General features: G+C 38.9%; 1 protein-coding gene across 1 annotated transcript in view; it reads left to right on the top strand.

Moving 5' to 3' along the window:
• Nucleotides 1-27,300, top strand: part of Sema3d (semaphorin 3D) — a 189,499-nt gene that overhangs the window by 108,958 nt on the left and 53,241 nt on the right. Inside the window, exons 5-7 of the mRNA XM_038315362.1 lie at nt 6,394-6,513; nt 13,182-13,275; nt 16,349-16,477. Coding sequence (XP_038171290.1) covers nt 6,394-6,513; nt 13,182-13,275; nt 16,349-16,477 — 343 coding nt within the window. The remainder of the gene's footprint in view (nt 1-6,393; nt 6,514-13,181; nt 13,276-16,348; nt 16,478-27,300) is intronic.

Here is a 27,300-nt window from a genome sequence, read left to right on the forward strand (position 1 = left end):
GAAGTAAGGAAAGAAAGCTAAGTCAATGTCAGTTTTCCCACGAGTTAGAGGAGGGATAAACTATGAATGTCAAGAGATGGAACTTTGATTGTAAGAGCTTTTTCCCAACAGTCTGTTCACTAAGTTACACAATAACTTCACTTGTTTAGTTAAGACAAGGGGGGGGTTAACTTCTCTGGATGTTCTGTCTTTGAGCCCACAATTGTGAGCTAGTAATCGCTTTTAACTTTTACACATGTCCACTGCCAACTGACAGAGCCTTTTCCTTTTTCACACAGGACTACAAAATTTGATGCTGCACCACAACCCTCCTTGTTTTCGCTGCATCCTTTTGAACCTGTGTTCTCTTTTCGAGTTGTTGATAATGACTGTCAGTTTTGTACCAGTTACCTTATTTAAAGAACTACTTCCCATGCCAATAGTTATAATTTCATTTCACCCTCATTTTCTGATGAGAAGACTAGACCCAGCAAAAGCAAATGGCTCGTTCAATACTACACACTTGTTCAGTGGTGGAAACCAGAAACTGAAGCCAGAAGTCTGGGCACATGCTCTATGCTCCTAACACTATCACATCTATATAATACAGCAACAAACTTTTTCCCAAGTCATTTCTATTTTTAATATTACTATAACATCGATCTTCATTTCAAACAGTATTGCACTGGTTCTAGCAACAGAAAACAGGCAAGTCTTTGCTTTCACTGACTTCTTGCCTCTACATGACCTCCTCTTTCCCTCCTTTCTAGTAATTTTTACCCACTTCCAAAGAATATGTTTGGGATTAACAAAGTGCTTGGAAAGACTTTTCATTTACAAAAAGGTACTATATAACTACAAAGTAGTGAATTATTCACTTTAACAAAGTTAACTAATTGGGATGGTGGGAGAAGGGAGGTGGGGGTGGTACCTATTATACTCCCTAAAACAGTCATTCAGTTTAACCCAAGGAAGGGAAATACGGCAAGAAAAGGCTGGCATTGTTTTGAAGAAGGGTACTAACAGAAAGACATAAAAGAAATGATTTAGTTTTGTTTAAAAAGGTTGAATTAAACTGCTTGGTATAGGCAAAAGGAAGCAAAGATGAGGTTAGCCTAGGGTTTCTGTTTGTTTAGTTACAGAGGTGCCAGCCTTGACAGTGAAACATTAGAGAGAGAAAAAGAAATAGCTTTCTGCTATGAAATTCTACAATTCTATACTCTTCTACTTGCTAAGAAAGCCTAAAACTAAATGTGTCTGTTGTAAAATTTAGTAAGTTATATGTGAGACAATGAAGGGTCACTTTAAAAAATATGCTTCTCGCCTGGAGTCACTAGTTGGGGCATCAGGTGACATTGCAATGCGTGCGTTCTTGTAGCTTATTTTCTAACTTTCAGAATGAAATCACTGCATACCTAGTTTCTTCTAACAGGTTTTTGTTACCTCTCAGAGTACCATAGCCTTTGCCATATCAAAAGTTTCCAAAGCAGCTCTGCAATCCTTGCCACATCATTTCATGAATGTCCTATTATTATAGCATTGGCCATTCCCAGTATTTTCTGTTACAAATGATCCTACATGTGAGAATTCTCACATACCAATATTGAGAAGATCATCGCCTTTTACTAGTTAAGGACTTAAAACTTCTTGTGTTCATGCGGGGAAACTGACCTTCAAGAACCTGATAATATGGTCTAAGCAGCAGTACTTTGTTAAAAGATGTTTTGCTATTTTTTTTTACTGGTCATTAACAGAGTTATAAAGAAGACATATATGTTATTGACAAGTGTTTATATGCTTAAATGTGTTGCAAAGCTTATTTTCACACTGAGTTTCAGTCATTAAAAACTATTCACTTGTCTTAGGGTTTTATTGCTATGAAGAGACACCATGACCATGGCAACTCTTATAAAGGAAAACATTTGATTGGGGGCTGGCTTACAGTTTCAGAGGCTTCCTCCATTATCATCAGGGTGGGAAACATGATGGCATGCAGGAACACATGGTGCTGGGAAGTAGTTGAGAGTACCAATTCCTGATCTTCAGGCAACAGAAGGGCACTGTGTATCCCTGGGTGTGACTTGAACATATTGAGTTCTCTAAGCCTGTCCCCACAGTGATATGCTTCCTTCAATAAAGCCACACCTACTCCAACAAGGCCACACCTCCTAATAATGCCACTTTCTATGGGCCAAACAATCAAACACATGAGTCTATGGGGAGCTGTGCTTCCCCAAATCACCACAACATCAGTTATCTTGAGGTCTAAATTTTAAATATTACCATAGGGATATCTGTAATTTTCTGATTTCAAATGTTTTCCTTTGTTCTTTTATTAAAACAGATTTTTTTCTTAATAGAGATTTACATTGATCGATATTTTTAAGCAAAAATGTATATTTGAATTTTACTTTGTTTATTTGGTAGGAATTTACTTAAATATTTTTAGTAATTTTAAGGCCTAAGAACTCTTTTGCATCAAAGGTTGCATCTGAGAAATTTATCTGGGGAATGATCACAAGAATGTAGGAGATTCCTAACAGGTGTGGATAGCCATGTTTTTAATCTCCACACTTGGGAGACTGTGGTAGGATACTCTTGTAATTTAAGGAGCAGGTTTAAGGTCTACTTGAAATACATAAAGTTCGGTCTCAATTGAAAATAAAAAATAAGCACAATAAAAAACCACTTAAGGAAAACAAAAGAAAAAGTATTTATTATCACAATACTGTGTAAAATACAAAGATAAACCCAAACCTTAAGTAACTGCGGAAATACTCAGTGATACAACATTTATGTATCATCTCAAGTTTCTCCTAACTTTGGGTTCAATTCCAGGCACAGCCAAAAGAAAGCTAAACGCATCAAGGAATACTCAACCATGAGTGTCTTCCAATAGCTCAAAGAGCTGACTCAATTTAGTATATTTTAGTTGTTAGAATTACATATTGAGCTGCACTACATTTAATTTTGACATCAAGATTCTAAGTACCTCTGGCTTGTTATTTCTATTTAGTTACCTGAACAGAAAGCAAAATTTAAAATTTTCATCACCAGGCTATTCTGTGAATATTAATTTAACTTTACATTTACTTAACTCTTATACGGATGCATAAAAGGTGTAACATGTTAAAAGTTGCAGTATTACCTGGAATAATTAGGAATTTTCCATTGCACTGGTGAATTGGTCCAAGAGGTAAAAGTGCTTTTTATCAAGTCAGATGGAGGACCTAAAATCAGTCCCCAAAACCCATATGATATGAGAAGAGAACACAACCAATGATTTGTCCTATGACGAATGCACATGGACAGTGGCCACAGGAATGCAGCTCATATTAGCACTCACACATGCATACATTACACTTGAATGGATAGAATAAATAAGTATAAAAATGATATTAATATAATAATAATAATAAATAATTTAGTGATTATTTCTTGTTAATTCCCATCACACACACTTTCTAGTCGGGGAAGGTTGGCATGAGTGAAAGGGAAATTAGATAAGAGGAATAAAGAAAACAGGAGAAATCCGCTAAACTATATTATTCAAATGCAACAACTGCCACCGTGAGCAGTGACCGACAAACTAGCCGGTTCAGGGAAAGTTTAAAAAACTGCTTCTCAAAGTTATCTTTCTGCATGCCCCAAAGAATTATGCCACCATCAATAGCCTAGCAAGTCACTGAGTGAATTAAACCAAGTTAATTATTAATCATGCCACTTAAACAAAGCTTTGAAACTTTGTGCATAGAAAGAAAGCAGCACATAAATTCTGAGATGTAAAAACACGAAGACATGAATTAAAAGGCCATTGTCGAGTACATTCCCTCAAGGATGTTTGCCTTAAATGTCTGCTCTGGGCAAAATGCAAAATCATAGATCTTATCTTTTTCTAATCTAATCACAGCTTTCCTTCCCTTTGGCAACCAATACTGTCCTTAGAGAAAGGCCCCCTTTCAACCTTCCCCCCCCAACACACCCACACACACACACACACACACACACACACACACACACACACACACACAATCACACCACTTCAGGATGACATTTTCTGACCTGTAGCAGATAATTCCAGACTCAAACATGTTTTGTTGAATTAATGTCAACTTAGCCAGAGTGTTAATGCTAAAACGATTCCCAGAAAAGGTGATGATGGCGCACAGTCTAGATATCAGAAACATATCTAGATTTGTGGTTGTTGTTCTGTAATCATTAAAATACTACATATGCATCTTAAACTGCAGACTGGCCCCTACTTGCCTTTTGAAACAGTGCTGCCTCACATAGACCCATATCATCCAGATTTTATAGTCTATACCTGGAAGGGAGTTGTCTTAATTATTATGCAAGTATCTCTTTAAGATCCTTCAAAACTGACATCTAAATCCAATGACCATGTAGTGAAGTGAAGCATTTGATAGGGTGGTTCAATGACTGGCAGGGAGTGAGCTTGACTGTCTTATTCTAACCATACAGCTTTCATCTAGGGCCTCTGTACCCTTGCTGGTGCGGAACCAAAGTCCAAATAGCATGATGGACACGCGGAAGCTAAGTAAAAGCCTGGGACATGTAAACCTCCCTTCCTAACTGGATGCCATGCTTAAATTTTATGCGGTGATCGCAAATGATTTTAAATTTTTGCATTGGCTTTTCTCCTATTTCTTTGCCTCCATTGTTCTAAACCGTTAGCATTTTTTCTTCCTGAATCCATTCTCCTGAATTAGGCATCCTAATACAGGAATGCCAGCTACAAACCACACTTCCCTCTTTTTGTTTTTGTAAATTAGGTTTATTTGTTTTTATTTTATGTATATGCATGTGTGCTTGCTTTTCTGTATGTTCACAATGTGCATGCAGTTGCCTATGGCAGCCAGAAGAGAGTATCAGACCACCTGGAGCTGGAGTTATAAGCAGTTGTGGATTTCTGTGGCAGGGGAGGGACATGGGAGTTTGACCTTCAACATGTGGGGACTATTTATTAGCACACGAAACAAAAGACAGAATCTCTCACACGGAAACTGAGGAGTCTTCGAAGATTTAATAATGGAGAAATGTTACGGTCTTCAGGCTCCACATGTCTCTCCTGAAGCCTCTTCTTATGGAAATTATTTGCCTAAAACAGGATAGAATTTCCTTCCTGGGACAAAGGAAGTAGTTGGGCAAGGTCGAGGCTGTCTATAATCTTGTATGAATCCTGTTTTAAATCTAGGGCATTCTATCAGTTGTGACCCATGAGCTATGGCTTCTGGGAACTTCTGTAGTCAGGATCTGCCACTGTTCACGAGTGACCTTGGGGAGGAATCCCTGGCCAGTCAGGAATGGAGAAACTAGATTTTTCCTCAGCTTCCTACTTTATAGCCGAACATTTGCCTGCCTTGTATACAGGATAAATGTCTAGACTGGTTGTGAAAGTTCTGTGGAGCTGCGGGGTCCTGAAACATGCGTTCATGGCTCAGGAACTGTTTCATTCTAGGGATAGGATTTTCACTCCGAATCCCAGTCCTTGGCAGTCTAAGGCTGGGGGCTACCCTGACCTTAAGGGGAGCCTTATTCAATTCCTCACTGGCTTCAGCTACACAGTGTGATTTTTCTCTCTCAGAGTGAGGAAAAAATAAATTGCTCACAAAAATTTTCTAGAGCTAAAAGTTCACTTATAGTAGATGAATTTAATATTTTCTTTAATAAACTGAATAAATTTTCTAAGAAAAAACAGATAATTGATATTTACTAGTAAATCAATTATAGAAAATAATTATAAAAATAGTAAAAATGGAAAGAAATGTTTAGATATAAGCATATGAAAAACGTGAATGTGAGTCTTCAAAATTCTGCTGGAACAAAAATGTTCATGAGGAAAGAACCAGCATGAAGTAACCTAATTTAAAAGACTTTCCAGTTTTAAAATAAAGGGGACTTTATGGTAGGAACACAAATGTAGTATGTCCACTGTTTTGTTTGCTGGGCTTTGGACAGTTGGTATGGTAGATAGTAAGACATGCAGGGGCTAGGTTATGTGTTTGCAGCAGAATAAGAGAGATTTTGTGCTCTGTGATAGTTTGTGTCATACCCAGTCTGTTTATAGCCATTCCCTGGGTTTCACTGGATACAGCTTGTGTCATATCCAGTCTGTATATATCCATTATCTGGGTTTCACTGGATACAACCATAGAGCTGTATGTCTCAACACTTTAATTAGCTGCAAAAGTATAAATTTAAGATTTTTCAATATCACTCCTTTAGCCACAATTTCTGTATTACCTTCCATTTTTCAAGTTAACTAGTCATACTCTTTTCATAAATCTTTCTATATTTTCCTTATTTTGGATAATTGATACATTCTTAAAACAAGGAAAATGAAGGATTATCCATTAGCCATATACTAATGCTTTTCTTTTTTATACCCAATAGACAGAATGTGCAAATTTCATCCGAGTTCTTCAACCCTACAATAAGACTCACATTTATGTGTGTGGAACTGGAGCATTTCATCCACTATGTGGATATATTGACCTTGGACTCAACAAGGAGGTAATGAAACTGATGTGGGACAGTGGTCTGTGTTCTGTCGATTATATTTTAAATAAATGCTGATTGGCCTGTAGCCAGGCAGGACATATAGGCAGGACAACTAGACAGGAAGTAGAGGCAGGTCAATGAGAACAGGAGAATTCTGGGAAGAAGGAAGCCCATTCTTCTGCAGTCCTGACCCAATCACAGAAGAAGCAAGATGTGACTGCCTCACTGAAAAAAGTACTGAGCCATGTGGCTAACATAGGCAAGAATAATGGGATATATAAGTTATAAGAGTTAATAAGAAGCCTGAGCTAATGGGCCAGTTAGTTTACAACTAATGTAGACCTCTGTGTGATTTCTTTGGGACGTAATGATTATGGGAACTGGGCAGGACAGAAACCCTGACAGCATGAAACAATAGAAAATATAATTTACTACAATGTCTATAGCACAAATTGTATATGTATAAGTAAATATAACATGAGTTATATAAGACTTCATGTTCCTAAGTATTTTATAAATTATACTAAGTGTTTTCTATCAAACCTGTTTTAATGAGAGAAGTAAAATTTGCAATATAAACTATTATAAGCAATTGTTTTTATGAACAACACATGTACTTTCAGTTTTCCTTCTAATGGTTTTGTATACATATTTATGAATATGTTTATAAATTACAATGCTGTGAAAAATACATTTTACACATATGACATATGATCTTATAGTGTAATTATATATTATAAATACTTTCATTTTGTTCTTGAGATATGTACTGGCTGATATATGTGTTAACAGTGGACTCTAAAAGATCATCAATAGTTTCCTTGGTTTTATGCAAACATTCACTCACACTGAAGTCATTGAATTTTCTGGGCTAAACTAATGGAATGGAAGTAAAGGATGTATTTAGTTAAGATTAATTTATTCCAAATATCAATGAGCATTTGTAATAAATGAGAAGCATGCAGATTTCAGAGTTTCAACCAAAATAAATTTTTTCAAGTGTCATAGATTGTCATGTGTACTGCAGGCATTTTTTTTAACATTATGGAATATCACCAACATGAGATTAGTGCCATTGTAATTCCTAATATACAAGTTAGGAAAAATGATTTTTCTTGGTCTATCATAAACAGGCCAGCAATGAGCTGAACCAAGACAGTGTCTGTCTAAAGCCATCATGACCAGCCTAGCTTTACCTGTGGATTCTATACTGTTTCTTTGTAGACACTATTCTCATGCTTATGCATGTAATTCCTATGTATAGCCATACATATTTTCAGTCTTTGTGCTTGAGAGCAAAGTCGGGGCTTACAAAAAGGTTTCTATTTTTATATATTTATTTATTTATTATGTATACACTATTCTGTCTGTGTGTATGCCCGAAGGCCAAAAGAGGGCACCAGACCCCATTACAGATGGTTGTAAGCCACCATGTGGTTGCTGGGAATTGAACTCAGGACCTTTGGAAGAGCAGGCAGTGCTCTTAACCTCTGAGCCATCTCTCCAGCACCTTTTTAAAAATATTTATTTATTTATTATGTATACAATATTTTGTCTGTGTGTATGCCTGTAGGCCAGAAGAGGGCACCAGACCCCATTACAGATGGTTGTGAACCACCATGTGGTTGCTGGGAATTGAACTCAGGACCTTTGGAAGAGCAGGCAATGCTCTTAACCTCTGAGCCATCTCTCCAGCCCACGAAAAGGTTTCTTTATGTTAATTTAGCAGATGCATGCCCAGGTCAAACCTACAACTCTGGCCAGACAGATTTTCCTCTCTAACCTACTCATCTAACCAGCCTAACTAACCAGACCCCTCTAACCGACTGTCTAACCAGCTTTGACTCAACTTCTTGAAAGTAAAGCAAACATGATAGTTCAATTCTGAACCGCTCGGAGAATTGGCAATGGAATCTATCATTCTTTGTTGCCGGTGTAATGCTGGGTAGCCTGGCTCTGATGAAGGGCAATATATAACAGTAGCAAAGGGTATAATTATATGAGCACCCCACAGCTTGTGTGGGGATTTAGGCCTGAGGCTATAGACCAAACTCACAACCTGCCAGGGAAGCAAACAGAGTTCTGTAACTCTTAAAGTCAAGCTCCCTAGAAGGGAATTTATAGAGAGCTAATTACTTAGCTAGGGACTTGTCAAGAAGGTCCGGCCAGTCTAATTTACAAGTTTTCAGAGTAAAAGAATGGTGAGAATAGAGGGATAGAGACTTGGTACTTTGAGCTGATCTGGAGAACAGGCAACCTGCTTCATTGTGGATCACTATGTTCATGTATCATTCATTTCAAGGTATTTTATTTCTAGAAGTTTACAGACCCGTTCCATTTTAAGTAGACCAGCTTACTTGGAGAGAAAATGAGAAGAGGGAAGAGGGTATACAAAGGGCTAGAGGAAAACCCCCACTGGGGCCAGCCAGTCAGGGTCTGGCACAATGAAAGGAAGAAAGAGAAAGTTAAGATGAACCCCGAGGAGTTGGCGGGGTGGGGGGGGGGGAAGGGGGAGAAGAGGTGACACTATTTAGTGGGATAAGAACTAAGAACAGTAACAAGCTTCTGTGGAAAGAGCTGTTATTAAATGCACATACTGCATTTAACCATGTTGCTCCTACGGGCTCATGGTAGCTTACCTCAGAAGGGAGATCAAGACAGCTGTCAACAGCTTCAAAGAGTGGTTTCAATAGTTAAGTTTGACTGTTTAGCAGCTCGGTGACTTTGTGCACATTGTAGAAGCTTTCTAAGCCTTTGTTGATTCAGTAGCACGTGATAACAAGAAGGGTAAGTGAATATATAGTTATTTTAAGTATCAAATAAAAGTTATTGACAACATCATCCTGCATGTACGATCTCACAGAGACTGAGGCAGCCAAGGCCTGCACAGGTCTGCACCAGTTAAGCTCCTAGAACTGAAAGGAGAAATGAACACTTGACTGCTCCCTTAACCCAGGTATCTCCAATTGATAACCACTTGCAAAGGAAAATTTAGTTTCTTCCAAGGGAGTTTCACTGAGAAAACAAACTACTCTTAAAGGTAGGCTTTATGCCCAGCAGAAGATAGACAACAGAAATGAACACAGAGGTCTCTTTGGAGATTCCTTGTGTCATAATGTCATGTTCTTGCTTTTCTTTAGAAAATGCTATAGATAAAAATATATTACCTGTATGTGCATATATATGCAATTTGTGAAATAACATGTATTACTATAAGTACGTCATAATATATAGTACATAAAATTATATCGATGTTCTATAACATATAGAATCTTTTGATGACTATCTGTTAACTGTGTTTGCCTAGCATTGTGGTGTACGCTTACAATTTTAGTAGTTGGGAAGATAAAGGTAGGAGGGTCAGGGGGCTTTAAAAATAGTCAGGACTCCATATGCAGTTCAAGGTCAGCCTGGCTAGATGAAATCAGCTTCAATTTGAAAAACAGGAAAGAAACAAGGGGAGAGAGAGAGAGAGAGAGGAAAGGCACAAAGAAAGAAAAAGAGAGGGAAAGAAAGAAAAGGAAAGGAAGGAAAGGAAGGAAGGAAGGAAGGAAAGGAAAGGAAAGGAAAGGAAAGGAAAGGAAAGGAAAGGAAAGGAAAGGAAAGGAAAGGAAAGGAAAGGAAAGGAAAGGAAAGGAAAGGAAAGGAAAGGAAAGGAAATTGGAAATAAAGGATGCCCCTTTTGGGTGAAACAGCTTATCTTCAAATGGGTGTATGCCGATACTTAATCATTTCCTATGAGCCTATTATCTGTTTACTTCCTTAACAGTGTTTCTTTTTCTTTAAATATTTAATTGCATTTAAATCTCTGTGAGTGGGCAGGGTTTTGTACCACTTATGTACTCTGGAGCATGTGTAGAGGTCAAAGGTCAACGTTGGGGAAAGCGCTGTGTCTTTCCATTAGGTGAGTGCTGAGGAGAGCACTCTTGTCAAGCTTTGCAACCTTCCTGCCATTGAGCCCTCTTGACGGAGGAGTCCTCTTCCAGCAGCTAACATTTCTGTCTGTGCCTTGCAAAAAGGTGCATTTTCATAATTAATTAAATTAAATGGATTGTGTGAAGTACATCCTACAAAATGGCAGTTTCAAAACTGAGAATCTTATGCAAACCATGTAGTCTTGGAAAAGCATTAATTCAACCGTTAATATCATTTTCTTTTCCTGGAACTGCTTCGGAAAGACTTGCTCCCTTGCCGTGCCGTGTACTTCTCAAGGAGATTACAGTAAATAGGTCTGTTTAGCCAGTGGAAAATGATGTGCTTTTAATGATCAGTAAACATCTGTGATGGCCACTATCTATAGACGTCCCTCTGTCCCACGTCCAGGCACTCCCTAGTCACAGCTGGGAAGCACACGTGCATTCTTGCTGGGACTTTTATCCGTGTGTGTCACTCTTAGTTTTCCTTAGGCGACCTCAGATAAAGGCTGTTGGGTCTGATCATATCACATGATCACATTCTGACTGTACATCCAGGAAAATTTTAAATCCACGAGACTCTGTTAGTTACTAGCCATAGCCATACGACACTGAGCCAACAAGTACATAGCCCTTCTGCCCTGACATTTCCATGCACAAAACTGGGTTTATTAGTGCAGTTACACTGCTGATACGGGGCGAGTGTTCAGTAGACGATGTAAGCAAGTCCCCATATCTTCATTAATACCCCCCTTTCAACTAGTAAGTGTCATTATTTACATTCAAACCTGCTTGTTTTGATTTATTAAATTACAATTGCTAGCCGATCTCATTTAAATTGCTGCTACTACTTTTTGGTGAGACAAGAGTTACTATTAGCCTTATTCAGAAGAAGAGGAAGAGCTCTCCAAAAAAAAAAAAAATGACAGCATAATTCAGGAATTAACCTAGTGTCTTCTGTCCCTCTCACTCCGTTGCTTGTTTTCACTAACATAGCAGTGTGTGTTTCTTTCTTGATGTAAGAGTGACCTGCTGTAACAATGATATGCTGCCCACAATGCTTGCAGTTTGGGTTCCTCTTCTGACTATAATACTGGTGGCTGAGTCATCTCCCTAGCTGCTGGAAGGTGGTGCTGTCATTGTTATGGGACACTAGGGAGCATAGGGTTGTGTTCATTATGCATGCGTATTTTTCTTGGAAAGCTCTATGTAAGATGATTTTCTTCTGAATATCAAAAGTCTGCCAATGTCATTTTGTCTGTGGCCACTATTATAAAAATAAAAGCTTCCGCCAAAATAACTATGTGTCTTCCATGAGTAGTGTTTTCGCTATTGCGAAACACTACAACAGGATTTTTCCCCCACATGTGTTAACATCTCTGAAAATTCACTGTCTATTTGAGAACACTTGTATGGCATTAAGCATTTTTAAAAGTCACCAGTCTTTGATAATTTGGTACCATAAAAATGTTTAGTTAAACTAACAGTAATTATCATTCTGAAATGCACATATTACAAAGTAAATTCTTGAGGGGGGGTTGTTTGTTCGTTTTTTGTTTGTTTGGTTTGAGCCAAGGTGGTTTGATTTCATTTCTGAGACAGAGTATTATAAAATTCTCTGTGTATCAAGAGGTGGCCCAGACCTCCCGATTTTCCTGCCTCCACTTCCCAGGTGCCAGTCTCAGAGGTGTACATCACCATGCCAGGGAGCAAATTTATTTCTTAAACATTAGTTTGGAGACTGGGAAATGACTACCTGGGTAAACATTATCACTAGACAAGTATGAAGAATGGTGTTCAGGTCTCCAGGACCCACATGTAGCCAGACACAGAAGCTCTGTAATCTCAGCGCTTCTTCATGTGAGATCCCAAGTGGAGACAAGAGTGTCCTCCGAAGCACATGGACCACGCTCTGTCTCAGACAAGGTGGCAGATGAGGACCAGCCTCTGAGATTATCCTCTGACCCTCCACTCATGTTGCTCTATGGAACATACAGTCACACACACACACACACACACACACACACACACACACACACACACACTAGAAAGAGAGAGAGGCTTAAATAGTGAGATAAGTTCTGATTTTATTAGCCTAAGTAAATTATTAAACCTGTGCTGAGAGTACAGCTCAGCCAGTAAAGTTCTAAGCTCGGGTCCCTACAAGCTGCATACAGCACAAATGCTGCCCGCATCTGTAATCCAGCACTGACCAAACGAGAGTGTGCTAACTGAGCTTGCTGGCCAGCGGCTCCAGCCAAATCGCTGAGCTCCACATTCAGTGGGAGCTCAACCCTGCCTAATAAAACTGATGTGGCATGCAACTAAGGAAGACACCTAAAATAACGTCTGGCCTCTACATTCATGACCACACAAGGGTGCAAGCACCCTCGTGAATATGTGCACACACACACTAAAACAGACGCACACATATACAACGCACCCAGGAAAGAAAGCTAATTAATCTTTGAAAACGCTGGTATTCTGTGTTGTATTTTTACTGACAGTTGTGCAGGTAAAATGAATTTTGAGTAAAGTGTTCCTTCAACCTGAACACTTTACTGAATCTCTTTGGAAACAGGAGACAAAACTTGGCATAGAGTCTTGCAGGCTGCAATGGCGCCGAAAGAGTTAAGCCCCAGCACGATGCGTGTGCTGTGTGCTCAGTACAGTTCTATCGAGTTAATGAATGGGAACCAGTTCTTATCTTCTCTGTTCTTGCGGACCGAGATACATTTGAAAACGTCATTGTGTTTCTTACCACAGGAACTCATATTTAAACTAGACATGCACAGCTTGGAGTCTGGCAGACTGAAATGTCCCTTTGATCCTCAGCAGCCTTTTGCTTCAGTAATGACAGGTAAGATCAGCGCAAACAAGGCTTATGTCTAAGTGACTTTCTGAAAAGGCCTGTGTAGACTAAACCACTGAATTTTCTGACTGACTTGAAGATAATTTCGGATTAGCCCTTCCCCACATGTTGGTGCCGGTCTCTCTATAGGAGCATCGTCACCCGTAAAGTGAGAGAGGAGACAGAATTCCTTCATGTCTGCACAGAGGCTTTTTAAACAAATGTCTGACTGAACTCTCTCTAATGCAAATATCATACTTCATTCTTCCAAAAAAAAAAAAAAACCTTTTACTTACCTGGGATTTTTCTAATACTCAGCTTTGACCTGTATTTACTCAGGAAGGGTGTCACATAAAGCAATTCCTAAGTAGGTAATGAATAAACAATGCATCAAGCTACAGAATACAGTTATATAATGTCTAAGCATTTTTCTCCCATATTTCATATAATGGAAATGTGCAGATCTTTTTCTTTCCTTCTTTTGCCTTTCTTTCTTGAGGAAGGCAGAGTCAGTCATTGGCCGGTACGCGAAGGGAAGTCAAGACGGATAGGAAGGAAGGAGGAAGGAAGGAATGGTAGGAGTGCAGGAAGGCTCGGAAGGAGAAGGGCAGTAAGGACGGAAGGACGTCCTGGAGGAGGGACGGAAGGAAGGAAGGTAGTAGGGAAGGGGTAATTTTGTGGCAGGGAGGAGGCAATGAGTAATTGCGTCAGTTAAGGAAGGACGGGAAGGGAATTCCTTCCTTCCTTCCTTTCTTATTTCCTTCCTTCCTTCCTTCCTTCCTTCCTTCCTTTCTTATTTCCTTCCTTCCTTTCTTATTTCCTTCCTTCCTTCCTTCCTTCCTTCCTTCCTTCCTTTCTTTCATTTATTCTTTTTCTCTCTTACACATGTAGCCCTGTCTGGTTTTGTATATATCTTAAATTCTCATAGAAAAGGTGCTATATGATTTGAATCATGCTCCGAAGAACATCAGCAGGATCTGTGACTCTTAAACATTATACAAGCCTTTCTCTGTTTGGTTCGAGCTTTAGTCTCTTCTCATATAATTCCTCTATCAAATGTTGGAGCAGCTGATAAGAGTGAAGCACCATCACATTTTATTTGCCACGTGGTTACCACCAGGAATTTTGCTTTGAAGTGAGTGAGTGTTTTGAAATTATGCAACCCATGTTCATTTCTTCTCAAGAGATGTCATGATGGTTTTCATCTGTTAAGCAGTACTGATGCAGCCTTAAAAACAAAAACAAAATACACATTGCGGATATGTAGATATGGATTACCCCTCTTAGAAATCTGTGAGCTGTGTATACTCTAGAAATAAAATGACCGTTTTTAAACCTGAATATTCAGTTCAAAATTATGGCTAAAACACACTTTGTCTGACAAATATTGCTATGCTTTGTCTGACAAATATTGCTATGCTTGAAGTATATATATATATATATTATATTTCAAATGATATATTGTTATATATTATATATTGTTATATATATATTTATATATATATATATTATATATTGTTATATTGTTCCATTTTCTCTTAGGTTTCTCTTCAGATCCTTATTGACATTATCGTTTTTCCTCCATATTTTACATTTTTTAATTCAAAATAAAAATTGACATTTATCTGACATGTTGGAAAAGCATCCAGTGGCGGAGATGACATGCTCCCTGCGCCAACCTTATGTCCTTGGGTTTCACTTGAGCTTTTTGTTTTGTTTTGCTTTTTTTCTTTTTTTTTTTTTTTTTTAAAATATTTATTTGTTTGTTTGTTTATTATGTATATGTCTGCAGGCCAGAAGAGGGCACCAGACCCCATTACAGATGGTTGTGAGCCACCATGTGGTTGCTGGGAATTGAACTCAGAACCTTTGGAAGAGCAGGCAGTGCTCTTAACCACTGAGCCATCTCTCCAGCCCCTGTTTTGCTTTTTTTCATTAGCCTTTGGCCACTGACATTTAGGTTGAATCGTTCCAAGAGGACCAGAAGCAGGGGATTTTGAAAGTGTTTCCATCATTTCACATACAGAGAGGCTTTTGAAGACTGCTTTGAAAAATAAGTCACATTTCCACGACGATATTGTTTTTATCCATTGTAGGGCTACATAAGAAACTCAAATGATCTATACAGATGAGCCATTTTTACTATATTTTGGGTGTAGCCTGAAGAAGTTTCCTGTAAAAGTCTCCTGAAATAGCAGGGTTTTAGCTCTCAGAAGAACAACATATCAGCTGCAGGGACAACCTTCTTCCTGCCTCCCCCCCAGTGCTCTGACAAGCAGTACAAACAGAGGACGTTGACCTTTAAACCCACTCACACTTGCCCCTCCTTATCTCTCTCCCTCATTCCTGTTCTTTCTTCTTCTACTCCTCTGTTTCTGTGCTTCCCCTCTCCTCCTCCTCACCTTCTGCAGCCCCTCCCTGATTCCATCTCGTATATGCTATCCTTTCTCCTCGCCCCTTTTTCCTCTTGTTTCTATTATTCCTTTTTCTCCCCTTAATGAAACATTCACTTCAATTCATAGAGAACCAAAAGTTTAGGATGCAGCAAGCAGACAATCTTCCCTTTGTTTATCAGAGCTTTAGAGACATGGTCATCTCAAGGAATGCAACATGTTATAATTACAAGGAATGACGTCAGCGTTGAAAACTCCCTTTCAGCAGGGGCTGGACAGAGAAAAGCTGTGGCTGCTGAGGTTGTGTCGCTTAAGTAAATACTAACTGGGCCATCGTTCTTATTATTGCAATTAATTTTTAAAACTGTGACCGTTGCTACAAAAATGAACTCCTGATTATGATATTTAGCTTCTTATTGTACATAAATGCTAACGAGTATATCCAAAGAGAAGTCGACGCATGGACCCCTGTTAAATCAGAGGTTCTTGGTCTTTTTTGGATATTCAGCCTCTGCTTATCAGTTAGTTGAGATACCTCTTCACCTAAGCACATTCTTAAACATCTGAAAAATGTACGAAGCACGTGTTCTAGTGTTAATCCGTCCACTTGTGTGTTGTGTGGCCCACTGTATCCTGTGTGGACCTCCGCTTCTACGTCTTAGCCATCCTGTTTGCTTTCTTCCTTGCAGACGAGTACCTTTACTCTGGAACAGCGTCTGATTTCCTTGGCAAGGACACTGCATTCACGAGGTCCCTTGGGCTGACACAGGACCACCATTACATCAGGACTGACATTTCAGAACACTACTGGCTCAATGGTTAGTGATGTTTCTCTGACTTTGCTATGGGAAAAATTAGGAGCTCATTATTATGCATTCAGATGTGTTTTGGGAGAGTTGAATTCATATGGCATTTAAAAATACATTTGAAACGATTTCACTGCAAATTAAACAAATCTGAAAGTGTGTCTGTTGTGTGTTTGTATGTATGTGTGTGTGTGTGTGTGTGTGTGTGTGTGTGTGTGTGCGTGAGTAGATGGTATTTACCACGTACTATATCCTTGGCAGTTCTTGTGTATAATAAATGTGTTATTTTTTAAAGGTTCAGATTGACATTTGAGAAACTATCATTTTAACACTTTATTTTTAAAGTGTAGGTGTGAAAAGTTGAGTGGTTGATCATGAGCTCACAATCCATCAGCAACAGAACTGGGCTTGATGCTGGCAACCTGTGCTCTGTGCTTTAATTATCAAGCTTATTCGCTCAATGGAAAGAAATAGATAGCATGCTAAATTCATTCTTCTGTTTTAATTGCCACCTAGAAGTATATATGTTTTAATAACTGTATACACTTTGTATAGATCAGAGTAATTAGCATTCTCCCTCTGTTATCATGTATTAGCCTAGACAAGATTAATAGTTCAATGCTTGTTTCTGCTGCCAGAATTTTTTATGTTTTGATTTAGACACAGCACTCCAAAATGTTAAACTATTGATAATGATATTGATTTGTCTAATTATAATTTTATTCAAGTTTTATAAGCTCTTTGTGCCTTTAAAAGAAGGAAAAAATAATCCCTAAAGAATTTATTACTTCAATTATTACTTCAATTATTACTTCAAGAACTATTACAACTATTTCAGCCACTGTCTTACTATACTCCACATGTAGGGGGAAATAGCCAACAATTTTATTTGAACAGTCAGATCACATTTACCATTCCATAAGTATTGAGTCTAGCTAAGGAAGCCAAGCCGGAGATTGCCCAGTGGCTATCTTCCTATCTCTGTGTGATTTTTGAACAGGGACAATATAAACAAAAGGCAAGACACTTTTTAAAACATTCCTTCTGTCAAAACCTGTAAATCAGTTTGTTTACACAGTCAAGTGATTTGCAAAGTGGCCAAAAGAAAAATTTCCTAAAAGCTAAAATGGGTTTTGGAATTACTCGATTCGAGAGTGACTTGGTAGATTGCCCCCCTTTGACACCTGCTTAGGTAAATATTCTCAGGGTTTTGAAATAAAATTACATCTACTCAGGAATGGCAAATGTCCTCAAGAAGAAAGTTTGCTAGGAGATAGGCTAGTCATTCTTCATCATGACACGTCCATAAAGAAGTCTATGGATGCCATTTTCATTTGCCTAGAAGCTATTATTGTTATTGCTATTTGACTAGAAATACACAATGGGACACCTTTCAAATGGCCTGACACTTCCCCAATAAACAACTTCCAAGTCTTTGTTATACAGAGTGTTTCTCCACACAATGGTCCTACATAGACAGACAGGGGAAGGTGGCTGACCCCAGGGACAAGGAATGTGTGCTGATCATGGGGTGTCAGGCTAGTGAACAAGGAAGCTGAAAACGTTTGGTGAATTCGAGGCAAGTTACTGATGCTTACAATTTAACCAGCAAAGTGTGTGTGTGTGTATGTGTGTGTGTGTGGGTGTGTGTGTGTGTGTGTGTATGTGTGTTCTTAACATTAATTAGCAATACACTAAAGACCAAAAGACAGTGCTGTGGGTATGAAGATCAGTCCATTGAGAGAAAAAACACAGATGAGAGGGAATAGAAATGGAGGTAGCAATAGTTAGCAGAACGTGAAAATTCACTGCCAAGAAGATGTGAGAGGGACAACATTTGCTTATGAATAGGAGAATCCAAAGTGCACAGGTTAAGACAGAGGCCAAAGATGTAAGACAATGAAGATAGTAGAAAGATGTATGGTAGAAGTTTCAGTGGAATACATTAAGCTAAATTATTAAGAATTAGGATAGCTAACACCCATGAAAAGTTAATCAAGACAATCTTTACTGGTTAATAATCAAAGTGACCAAAAGACTTGGTTTGCCAGGACATTTCCAGAGGCTTCTGTCACCCTTCCATTCTTCAATGCATTAGCTTACACACCCACCCACCACATAAAAACAAATAAAGGAACCTGTTTTCTTTGAACATAAGCACCTGCTCTTAAATCTTGATTATCACCTATATGAGAACTCGGTCCAAAGTTTCTCTGAATTTAAACCTTTGTTTACTTAAAACACATCAGGCAAGTTATTCCCAGGGACTCCCATGCAAGGCTCACACACATACAAAGTTCAGAGCTGAACTTGATAGAATACCCACCACAGTTATCATTATTCCTGAAAATGGGAGAAGTAGGAGGCAGGACAGAAAGCCTAATTCTTTGCTTCTCCCCATGACTCTTGAACATTTAAACTATTTACTACCTCACTACTTTTTCCTTCTTTCTTGCCTATCCTGCCTAATGATCTCCATTGTATTATGTGCTGTTTCCTGTAACTATAATTCCAATATTCACCGTTAAATGGACTTAAAACATTGGGTGTCTTACATTCTCATCTTAGATTAGACTTAAAATCGTTTTATTGAGAAATAAGGCTACCAAACCCAGGCATCAGATAACTATCTTTCTGTATTAATTAATTTTACCAGTGTTACAATTTAACACCTTACAAAGCCGTGTAGGGGAGGAAGAGTTTCTGGTGGCTCACAATTCTAAGGTGCAGTGCACCCCTGCAGCTCAGGGATGGCATCAGGAACTTGAGGCAGCTGCTCATAAAGCATCTGCCGCCAGGGATGAATGCTGCGCTCAGCAGCTCCTTTCTTCCATCGTATCCAGTCTGGGAGCATCGTCCAAGGAATGGGGTCACTCACTTTTAAATTGATTGCCCCACTTCGGCTACCCTAATCTGTAAGACCCTCATAGACAGGCTTGGAGGCTTTTGTGAATGGTGGTCTTTTTTTTTTTTTTTAATCCCACCAAGATATCAATCCAGATTAACCATCATACTTGCTCTGGGTTTTGGTTCTTCAATGACCTTTCCCTTTAGTTTATCTTAAAAATCCGCAAGTAATATTTCCAATACATTGCTTTTCCATTTGAACTGCCCCCTCAGTGCCAGCTTCCTGATGTTATCTGTCTTGGTTTTCTTAACTTCCTCCACGTATTTGCCTTGTGCTTATCTGTGATCCTTTTCTCCCCTTCAGTTCCTTTATCTAATCTGTCAGTAAGCAACTCTACTTCCTTCAAACCTGCTATTAACCTTGATCTTTCTGTGGCCGTGATCCTCCAATAAGCTTCATTGCCTCATAGAGATTTTATTGCCCCATTTGATTGTTTATTAATTTACCTCACTTTCATCTCTCCCTTTTCAGTTTTTTTTTTTTTTAGATACCATACATGGTAGACATGATCTTGGGCACTTTTACAGTGTAATTCTGTTTAATGACATGCTCTTGAGAAAATTATTATTTGCTTCTTACTTTCAGGGAGATATCAGAAGTCATATACTTGGCTACATAGCTAGAAAGTTCAAGTAAGATTCAAACGAGGATATATCTGTCCAGCTCTGAATGATAAACTCTTTCCAGTGTGTATGACAGAGGTTTGGATGCGCAAGCGGGAGCCCGTGTTTTTATAGTGTCTTCATATTCCAGTTGCATGTGGGGCTAAAACAAATTGAGGATGTGGGTCTGGCAGCTAAGGTTAAACCTGACAGGGAGCGTGTGTTTAGATCAGCCGTGGGGGAGACCACCAGAGTGTGGGCTGAACTGAACAGCAGGTCAAACATTTGCTGAGGGAAGAAAAACAGAGTATTATCAGTCCACGGCTTCCAGAGATCCAGTCAGGACCCCTTGGTCCATGGAACTCAGGTCAGAGCAAAGGAAGAAATTGCAGAAACTCTGGAACATTCCTAATAATGAGGAGAGAACTGATGGATGAAGGCAAAATGTTGGCTTTCAAGAAACATTTCTATCCTCTGTCATGAAAAATGGCCATTTTGTACACTCATTGAGAACATGGCCCAAAGACAAAGGTTAGTGGGGTTTTCTGGCTGAGTTAGGAGTGTAAAGACCAGAACACAGATGAACTGTGCTAGTTGATGGAATAGATGTTAACTTAGAAATTAGTGTTTTAGCCTTTTACGTAATTACAAACTGAGATGCAGTGGGCAGAGGGTTGTGTCCAGGTCTATTAGCTTGCACTAAATCAGGACATTGACTTTTTGTAGAAGCTATGGGAATGAAAACCATTTCTGATTTAACTTTAGATCTGGCACAGAAAAGATAGAGACATGGGCTGCGCTATATAAGATTCAGACACCAGTATGATCAACACTGGCCACCAGTAGAGATTTCAATTTAAAGTAGCATTAATGAAAATCAGACAGAGCAGGGCATGTACCTCAGTAGCAGTAGAACCGCCATACACAGGAGCCTAGGCTCAATCCCTAGCCCTAATAAAATTGCTTCCTTATTTTTTCAACTATATATCATCAGTTCAATGTCCATTATCAGCTGGAGAACAAAATCATTTTGAGGAGTCCAAACATAAAAAAAATTCTGTCAGGGCACAGATGTTTCTGAAATGCCTGGTTTAAGTTATCATTGGTTATTAATATATGTACAATATCCTACAATTTCATACTGCAATGTATTTGAAAATTTTCTTCATTATTTGCATTGTATATGGATATAAAACTTGGTGTTGAGGTTTGCAAGAGTATTGTTGAGTTGAAGGAAGCTATGAATAATCTATTGTCAAGTAGTCAGCTCCATGCTAAATGCAGCTTCCTCTTCTGTACGTATCATTATATTAGCGTCTCTTTTACTTCTTGTGAGCGACATTAAAGATTGTATATCAAGGTTTGCTGTCTGTGCTTGCTTCCATTTTTCAGTTCAAATTCCCATATTTTTACAGGCATGTGATAAGGTAAATTCTTTTAAACCTGGTACAACATTTAGAGTAAGTAAAATATAAAGAGGAATTGTAATATTTACTGTGTGAAGATATGTATACTGAGCAATTGTTGCTAGCATAATTATCAGGGATTTTCTTCAGTAGATTTTAGCTGCTAGACAGCTTTGGGAGTTTGACGTCCTTAAATGCATACCATGTTGTGTCCTGTGCCCCACTTGGCAGCAGCCAGAATGAGAACAGCTAATCTCTCGCTTTGCCTGTTAAGACTCATGTAGGATCGACCGCTACTCTCTGAGGACCAAGCCCTCTTTTGTGATTCAAGAGACATGACTCCTGAGAGCTGCGTTTTTCATTGGGATCTGAAGCTCCCTCTTACATGAGCTATCAGAATACAGAATAACAAATCTGAAAGCCTTTGGGCTGTTCTAGGTAAAGTTCAAACTGACACATTCCCCATCAACACAACCTTTAAATACATCACAATTCTAAAATACCAAGACACAGACTCAGTCAGGGACAAGACAGGGTGGTTGCTCAAACAGGGTTGAGCTTTAGTTAGAATCTCAGGGTGGGATGAAAGAATGTCACCACGTGGAAGATGGGAACAACTAATGAACCTTGGATGCATGTGTTTTTGTTTGCTTTCTGGAGTAGCTGGGAACTTTTGTTTTGAATTTTCATTTTTACCATATTAGAGGGGGTTTTGATTTAAAGTTGCTGTTGAGACTCTCTGTTGTCTGTAAATTCTCCCACATGGAAGGAGAAGTTGAAACAACTGGAAGAAGCCACAAGAAGAAACAAAAAGCAATTCGAAAAATCGTTGTCAACTAAGTACTAAGTACGGGGGTAGGTGTGATCATCTCGTGCAAAAGAGGCCTGTGGGAGAAAGAAAAATGTTGTGTTCTGCAGGCTGAGGTTTTCTCATCTTCAGTTGGCAGAATCTTGGGGTGTCATGCTAGAAGTTCAGTTGTGAAAATGCATAGTTTCAAACTGTCCCTGTGAGGCCATATGTTTTAAATGCCAGAGGGTGGGGCTGTGCTATAATAAAGCCCAGGTGTCTATTGCTATGATTTTAAATTGTTGAATTCAACAGCCATGCACTAATTAAATGATAGCTATTTTTAACCCAAATTTGGCCGCAAATCAGGAAAGAATTTCTATCATAAAATGCTAACAACAGAGCTCTAAGACAGAACCTCAGTGTAATCGGCAGGAAAGAAAGGCCCTATTCTCAAAACTTGCATTTATTTTTAGCTTATAAGGATGTTTATTGTTTAAATCACAGAACAGAGTACTAGTTGATACTCAAACTTCTTTTCTGTAATTAGATTTCTTCATATAATAAACATTTGGCCTAGACTTTCCCACCATTCCCCTCAAAAACAATCTTCTTCCAAGACCTATAAAAGAACCACATTTAAAAAGGAAGGAAAAATCAGTGATGACCGACTAACACAGAGTCATGCCTGTTGTATGTTATATTTTATCTCACAGTTAGAGCATCGGTCCTTGCAATGCTATCCTAATCTCTTCCACTGGTGTCGTATACATTTCTGAAATGTGGGCTGCTGTCACACTCTACTTGGTCATTTCTGGGGTTCTCTCTGGTAGAAGCTACAGGCTGATTTTCATTTTCACAAAGGCTGCCCCGTGCATGCCTGGAGCCCACCTCCACATGCCCCAGATGTCTGTACTTCCTTTAGAACTTCTTCTGCTTTCTACTCTTCTTCCCAGATGGCTAGTTTCTGTAAACAAAAAGTGACCATCGACTGGCTCAGGTCAGCTCGGGAAATCATCCTCCCGCATTCCCATAAGCCCCTGTTCAAAAAATTTTTTTAGAATTAAGCAATTTTTTTTTTTCAGTTAGAGGGGCTCACTCTATAGCCGAGACTAGCCTAGGACTTACTATGTGAGGTAAGATGGCCTTGAACTCATAGCTGGCTCCTGCACTAGCTTTCAAAGTGCTGGGGTTACAGGTTTGAGTAAGTACTCCTGGCTTGAAAGATATTATATAAACACTTTCCTCCTTTCTTTTTCAGTTTCCTATTATTTGGTATTTTTCTGTTTGAAATTATGGAGTCTTCATCATCTTTCTAGAGAAAGGATTGCAAATTTTCAGCGGTGCTTTGCGTGTTTAGTTTTTTTTTTTTTCTTATTTTGTTTTGATTTGTTTTGGCACAGAGTCTCACTACGCAGCCCTGGCTGTCTTGAAACTCTTTATGTAGGCCAGGTTGGGCCCAAACTGACAGAGATCCTCTTGTCTCTTCCTACCTCTACATCTCCCATATATGACTAGTAGGATTTAAAAGTGTGTAGCACCACACCTGGAAAGAATGTGAAGTAATATCTCATGATTTGAAATTTCCATTGTAAATTTATGTGAATGAATTAGAGAGATGACGCAGCAATGAAGATCACTGACTGCTCTTTCAGAGACTCTGGGTTCAAAACCTAACAGTAACATATTAAATAGCTCACAACCAAAGGTAACTTCATTTCCAGGGCCCCCAAGGCCATCTTCTGGCCTCTGTGTGCAGCATGCATGCAAATGGTGCACAGATATAGGCTATCAAGACACCCATGCACGTAATAAATTAGAATAGAATGAAATAGAATGTAATTCAAATTAAGAAATAAATGAGTCAGTTACATAGATCCGAAAACATAGTATCATTTCAGGAGTCATCACGATGCATGTGTAACATTTCCTGCTTTGCATTTCAGTGCTGCAGCCTACGATGTTCCCACTAATGCCTTGTTTAAGATCCTGCACTTATCTAAATGCAGAGGGCCAATCGTCTTCTGAGGATTTCCAAATCATTTGTCTTAGCCCCCTTTGAGCTCACTCTAAGTACTAAATATTTACTGATTCAATCTTTGATCTCTGTCATCCAGTCATGCGTCTTCATCATTAGCCATGGGCTAACAATAGGTGGAGCTATTCTCTTTCTCCATCTGCAGAGTGGTCATATCCATTTTAATGACTTGTGAACACAGATGATCAAAAGCATCTCACAAGGGCTTGTTTGCTTTTAATGTCCACTATTCTGAACTATAACTGGAGATTTTCATCTGGTTTCGCAGCATGGTATTAGAGACTGTTAAAGCATTCTTTAGAGTGTTATCAATCCCCAGCTCTATGTCTATAAGAATGCTATCATTTTCTGTATTGGTGCTCTTTATTATTATTCTTTTCTTATTTTGATGCAGAGTTTCTCTGCATAACAATCTGGTTGTCCTGGAACTCAGTCTGTAGACCAGGCTGGTATCGATCCCACAGAGATCTCTGCTTCCAGCGTGCTGGGATTAAAGCCATATGCCACTACTGCTGGCTACTGATACTTCTTTAAAAGCACCTGGAACATGAGAACTGGTTCTCATAGACATGTCATTATATATGCAACTATTCACCTACTCCAAATGAAACCTGAAGTCAGTTCTTATTGATTAATCATCATTTTATCCTAGAAGTCCTTGGGGTTACAAGTAATTATTTTCATACATACAATCCCACAGGTAGAGGAAAACACTATCATGATTTCCAGTATCTGTTTTTGTTTGTTTGAGTGCAGGGTTTTTGTAATTAAACTGACCTTAAACTTGCAATTAAGGCAAAAACAACCTCCACCTCCTCTGTGTTGAAAATGGAGAAGCCCTGAATGAAACCTATCTGTGATGTATCTTTAAAGTAAACTTACACACACACACACACACACACACACACACACACACACACGTGTGTGTGTGTGTGTGTGTATGTATATACATATACATATATATATATATATATATATATATGTATGTATGTATGTATATAGCCCGAAGAGTTCATTTGCTAGTAAAAGGGACTGTTTTTACTTTCCTCAGGGTCTAAAATCACTTGTGATTCATCAGCAACTATAATGTGTGTCTGGTAGCGGGGAGTCCAAATCCTGAGTGGAAATAAAGATGATGAAGCCTTGCCCATTTCAGATAAATTGAAGAGTAAAATTTCCAAGTCTTGTGTGTTTTTCTAAAAGTAACTTTCAGGTATTTTTCTGGGTCTTGACCAAAGGTGGATTTTGAGGAATTTAAGAATCCATTGGGAAATAATACAGAAGAAGGAGATGTTTGTGCAGGCATTTCTCTCTTCTCTTTGCCTAAAAAGAGAATGATTAGGAAAGGCTGGGCTGAAAACTACTCATTGCTTGATATGCACACAATGATGTACACATGAGTGCGTGCCCCTGAGTGTGTGCCTGTATGTTTTGTTTTGAGATAATATTGGTCTTGAAATCCTCATCCGCCTCTGCGTACAAAGTGCTGGGAGTAGAGGTGTGTACCACCAAGCCATTTGCAGAAGGCTGCTATGAAGCCTACTTTATAGGACCATTGATCACTTGCCATCTATTTTCTGGAGGATGATTTTTTTTTAAGAACTCCCAAGATGCATGGAAATCATAACCTTGGGCAGAAAGGGTCCAGAACAATGTGATGGTCTATCTCCTTTCTTCTGTACCCTGAGTGTTTAGTGCCTTGATTGCCTCAGGTGCCTCACATATTCTGTTGAACTCACCTGCTTCTTCTGCTCCTCAAGAGCCGTATTCAGTTTCTTTGCTTTTATTCAAAACATTATTTCTGAACGAAGTAGAGATGTGTTATCAGGCAGCCTTACAGTTACACCAAACAACAACATGAACTGACCAATTCTTTATCTATGCAAGTCATTAAGAAACTTTTTCTGACTTGGAAGTAGTACAAAGGGTTTTCTGTTTTTTTTTTTTTTTTTCCCTTTGTGCTGCAATACTTTGTCAACTGGCCATAGGTGAGGGATGGCTTTCTGGGTCAGGACAGGCAGGCTTTGTTAACTTTGAATAACTTTATGTCATTTCTACAAGTACTTGATGCGCTCAGGTGCCCCAGCCACAGGGGCTCATAACAGGGCAGCCACCATCCTCATTACCGTCACCTTAATAAATCACGCTGACCTTTTCCTTGCCTTGCGATTTTGTTTAGAGATTGCTTTATTGATGAGGTGTCTCCTGGTGATGGGACCCAAACTTAACGCATGCTTAAGGCCTGTATTACTCCTGAGGTGTCTCCCGTTCTTTTTGTGTTTTCTATTTTGGAGACAGATTCTCACTAAATAGCAAAGGTAGGCCCCTAAATCACTAGGGATGTCTTGTACTTGTGATGTTCCAGCCTTTGGCTCCAGAGTACCTGCTAATATAAGGTGGCGCTGCAAGGACTAACTACAACTCATGTTGATTGAACCTCAGACACTGGCAGTTTCTCAGTGCTTTTTGTATATACTAACCTACTAGTAGATTCTACCAGACAAATAACATTAGAAGCCTCCTATTATATGTAAAAAACCTAACACATAACTAGCCTCTTGGACTTTTGACTAAGATCATGTCTACAAAATTGCTTGATATCACCATTAAGATATAAACCCAGAAAGAGGATCTCCAGGGCATGTGCTTGGAAGGACCTAGGCAGTATTGATTATTTTCATCCAACCTCTGGTGAATTTCACACAGTGTAATAATGAATACCACAGTTTTCATGATCGATGACATTCCAGGTAACCCTAAGTTCACTGAAATCACATGGTTACTCTAAAGAAGTAGTCTCATGATAAAGAGGACATAAAAATCACAGAATTGCTAGGCGGAAAAAAGACTTTGAAGGTAAGTCGTCTGCGCCTCATTTGGCCAACAATGGACCATGTATACTCTACATACAATGCGGTCTCTTAAGATTGTATTGCCTACTGACATCATGGCCTGTTATATTCCTGTAATTAACTTCTATGGTGTTTGCATAGTAATGATGAAATCATTGAATAAAGCATTTTTCAGAATATATATCCCTGTGATTATATGGCTGGAGACTGATTTAGTAGAAATCACTGATAGTTGGCGCCCA

This window comes from Arvicola amphibius, chromosome 18 (genome assembly GCF_903992535.2).
Source record: "Arvicola amphibius chromosome 18, mArvAmp1.2, whole genome shotgun sequence".
Classification (NCBI taxonomy): domain Eukaryota; kingdom Metazoa; phylum Chordata; class Mammalia; order Rodentia; family Cricetidae; genus Arvicola; species Arvicola amphibius.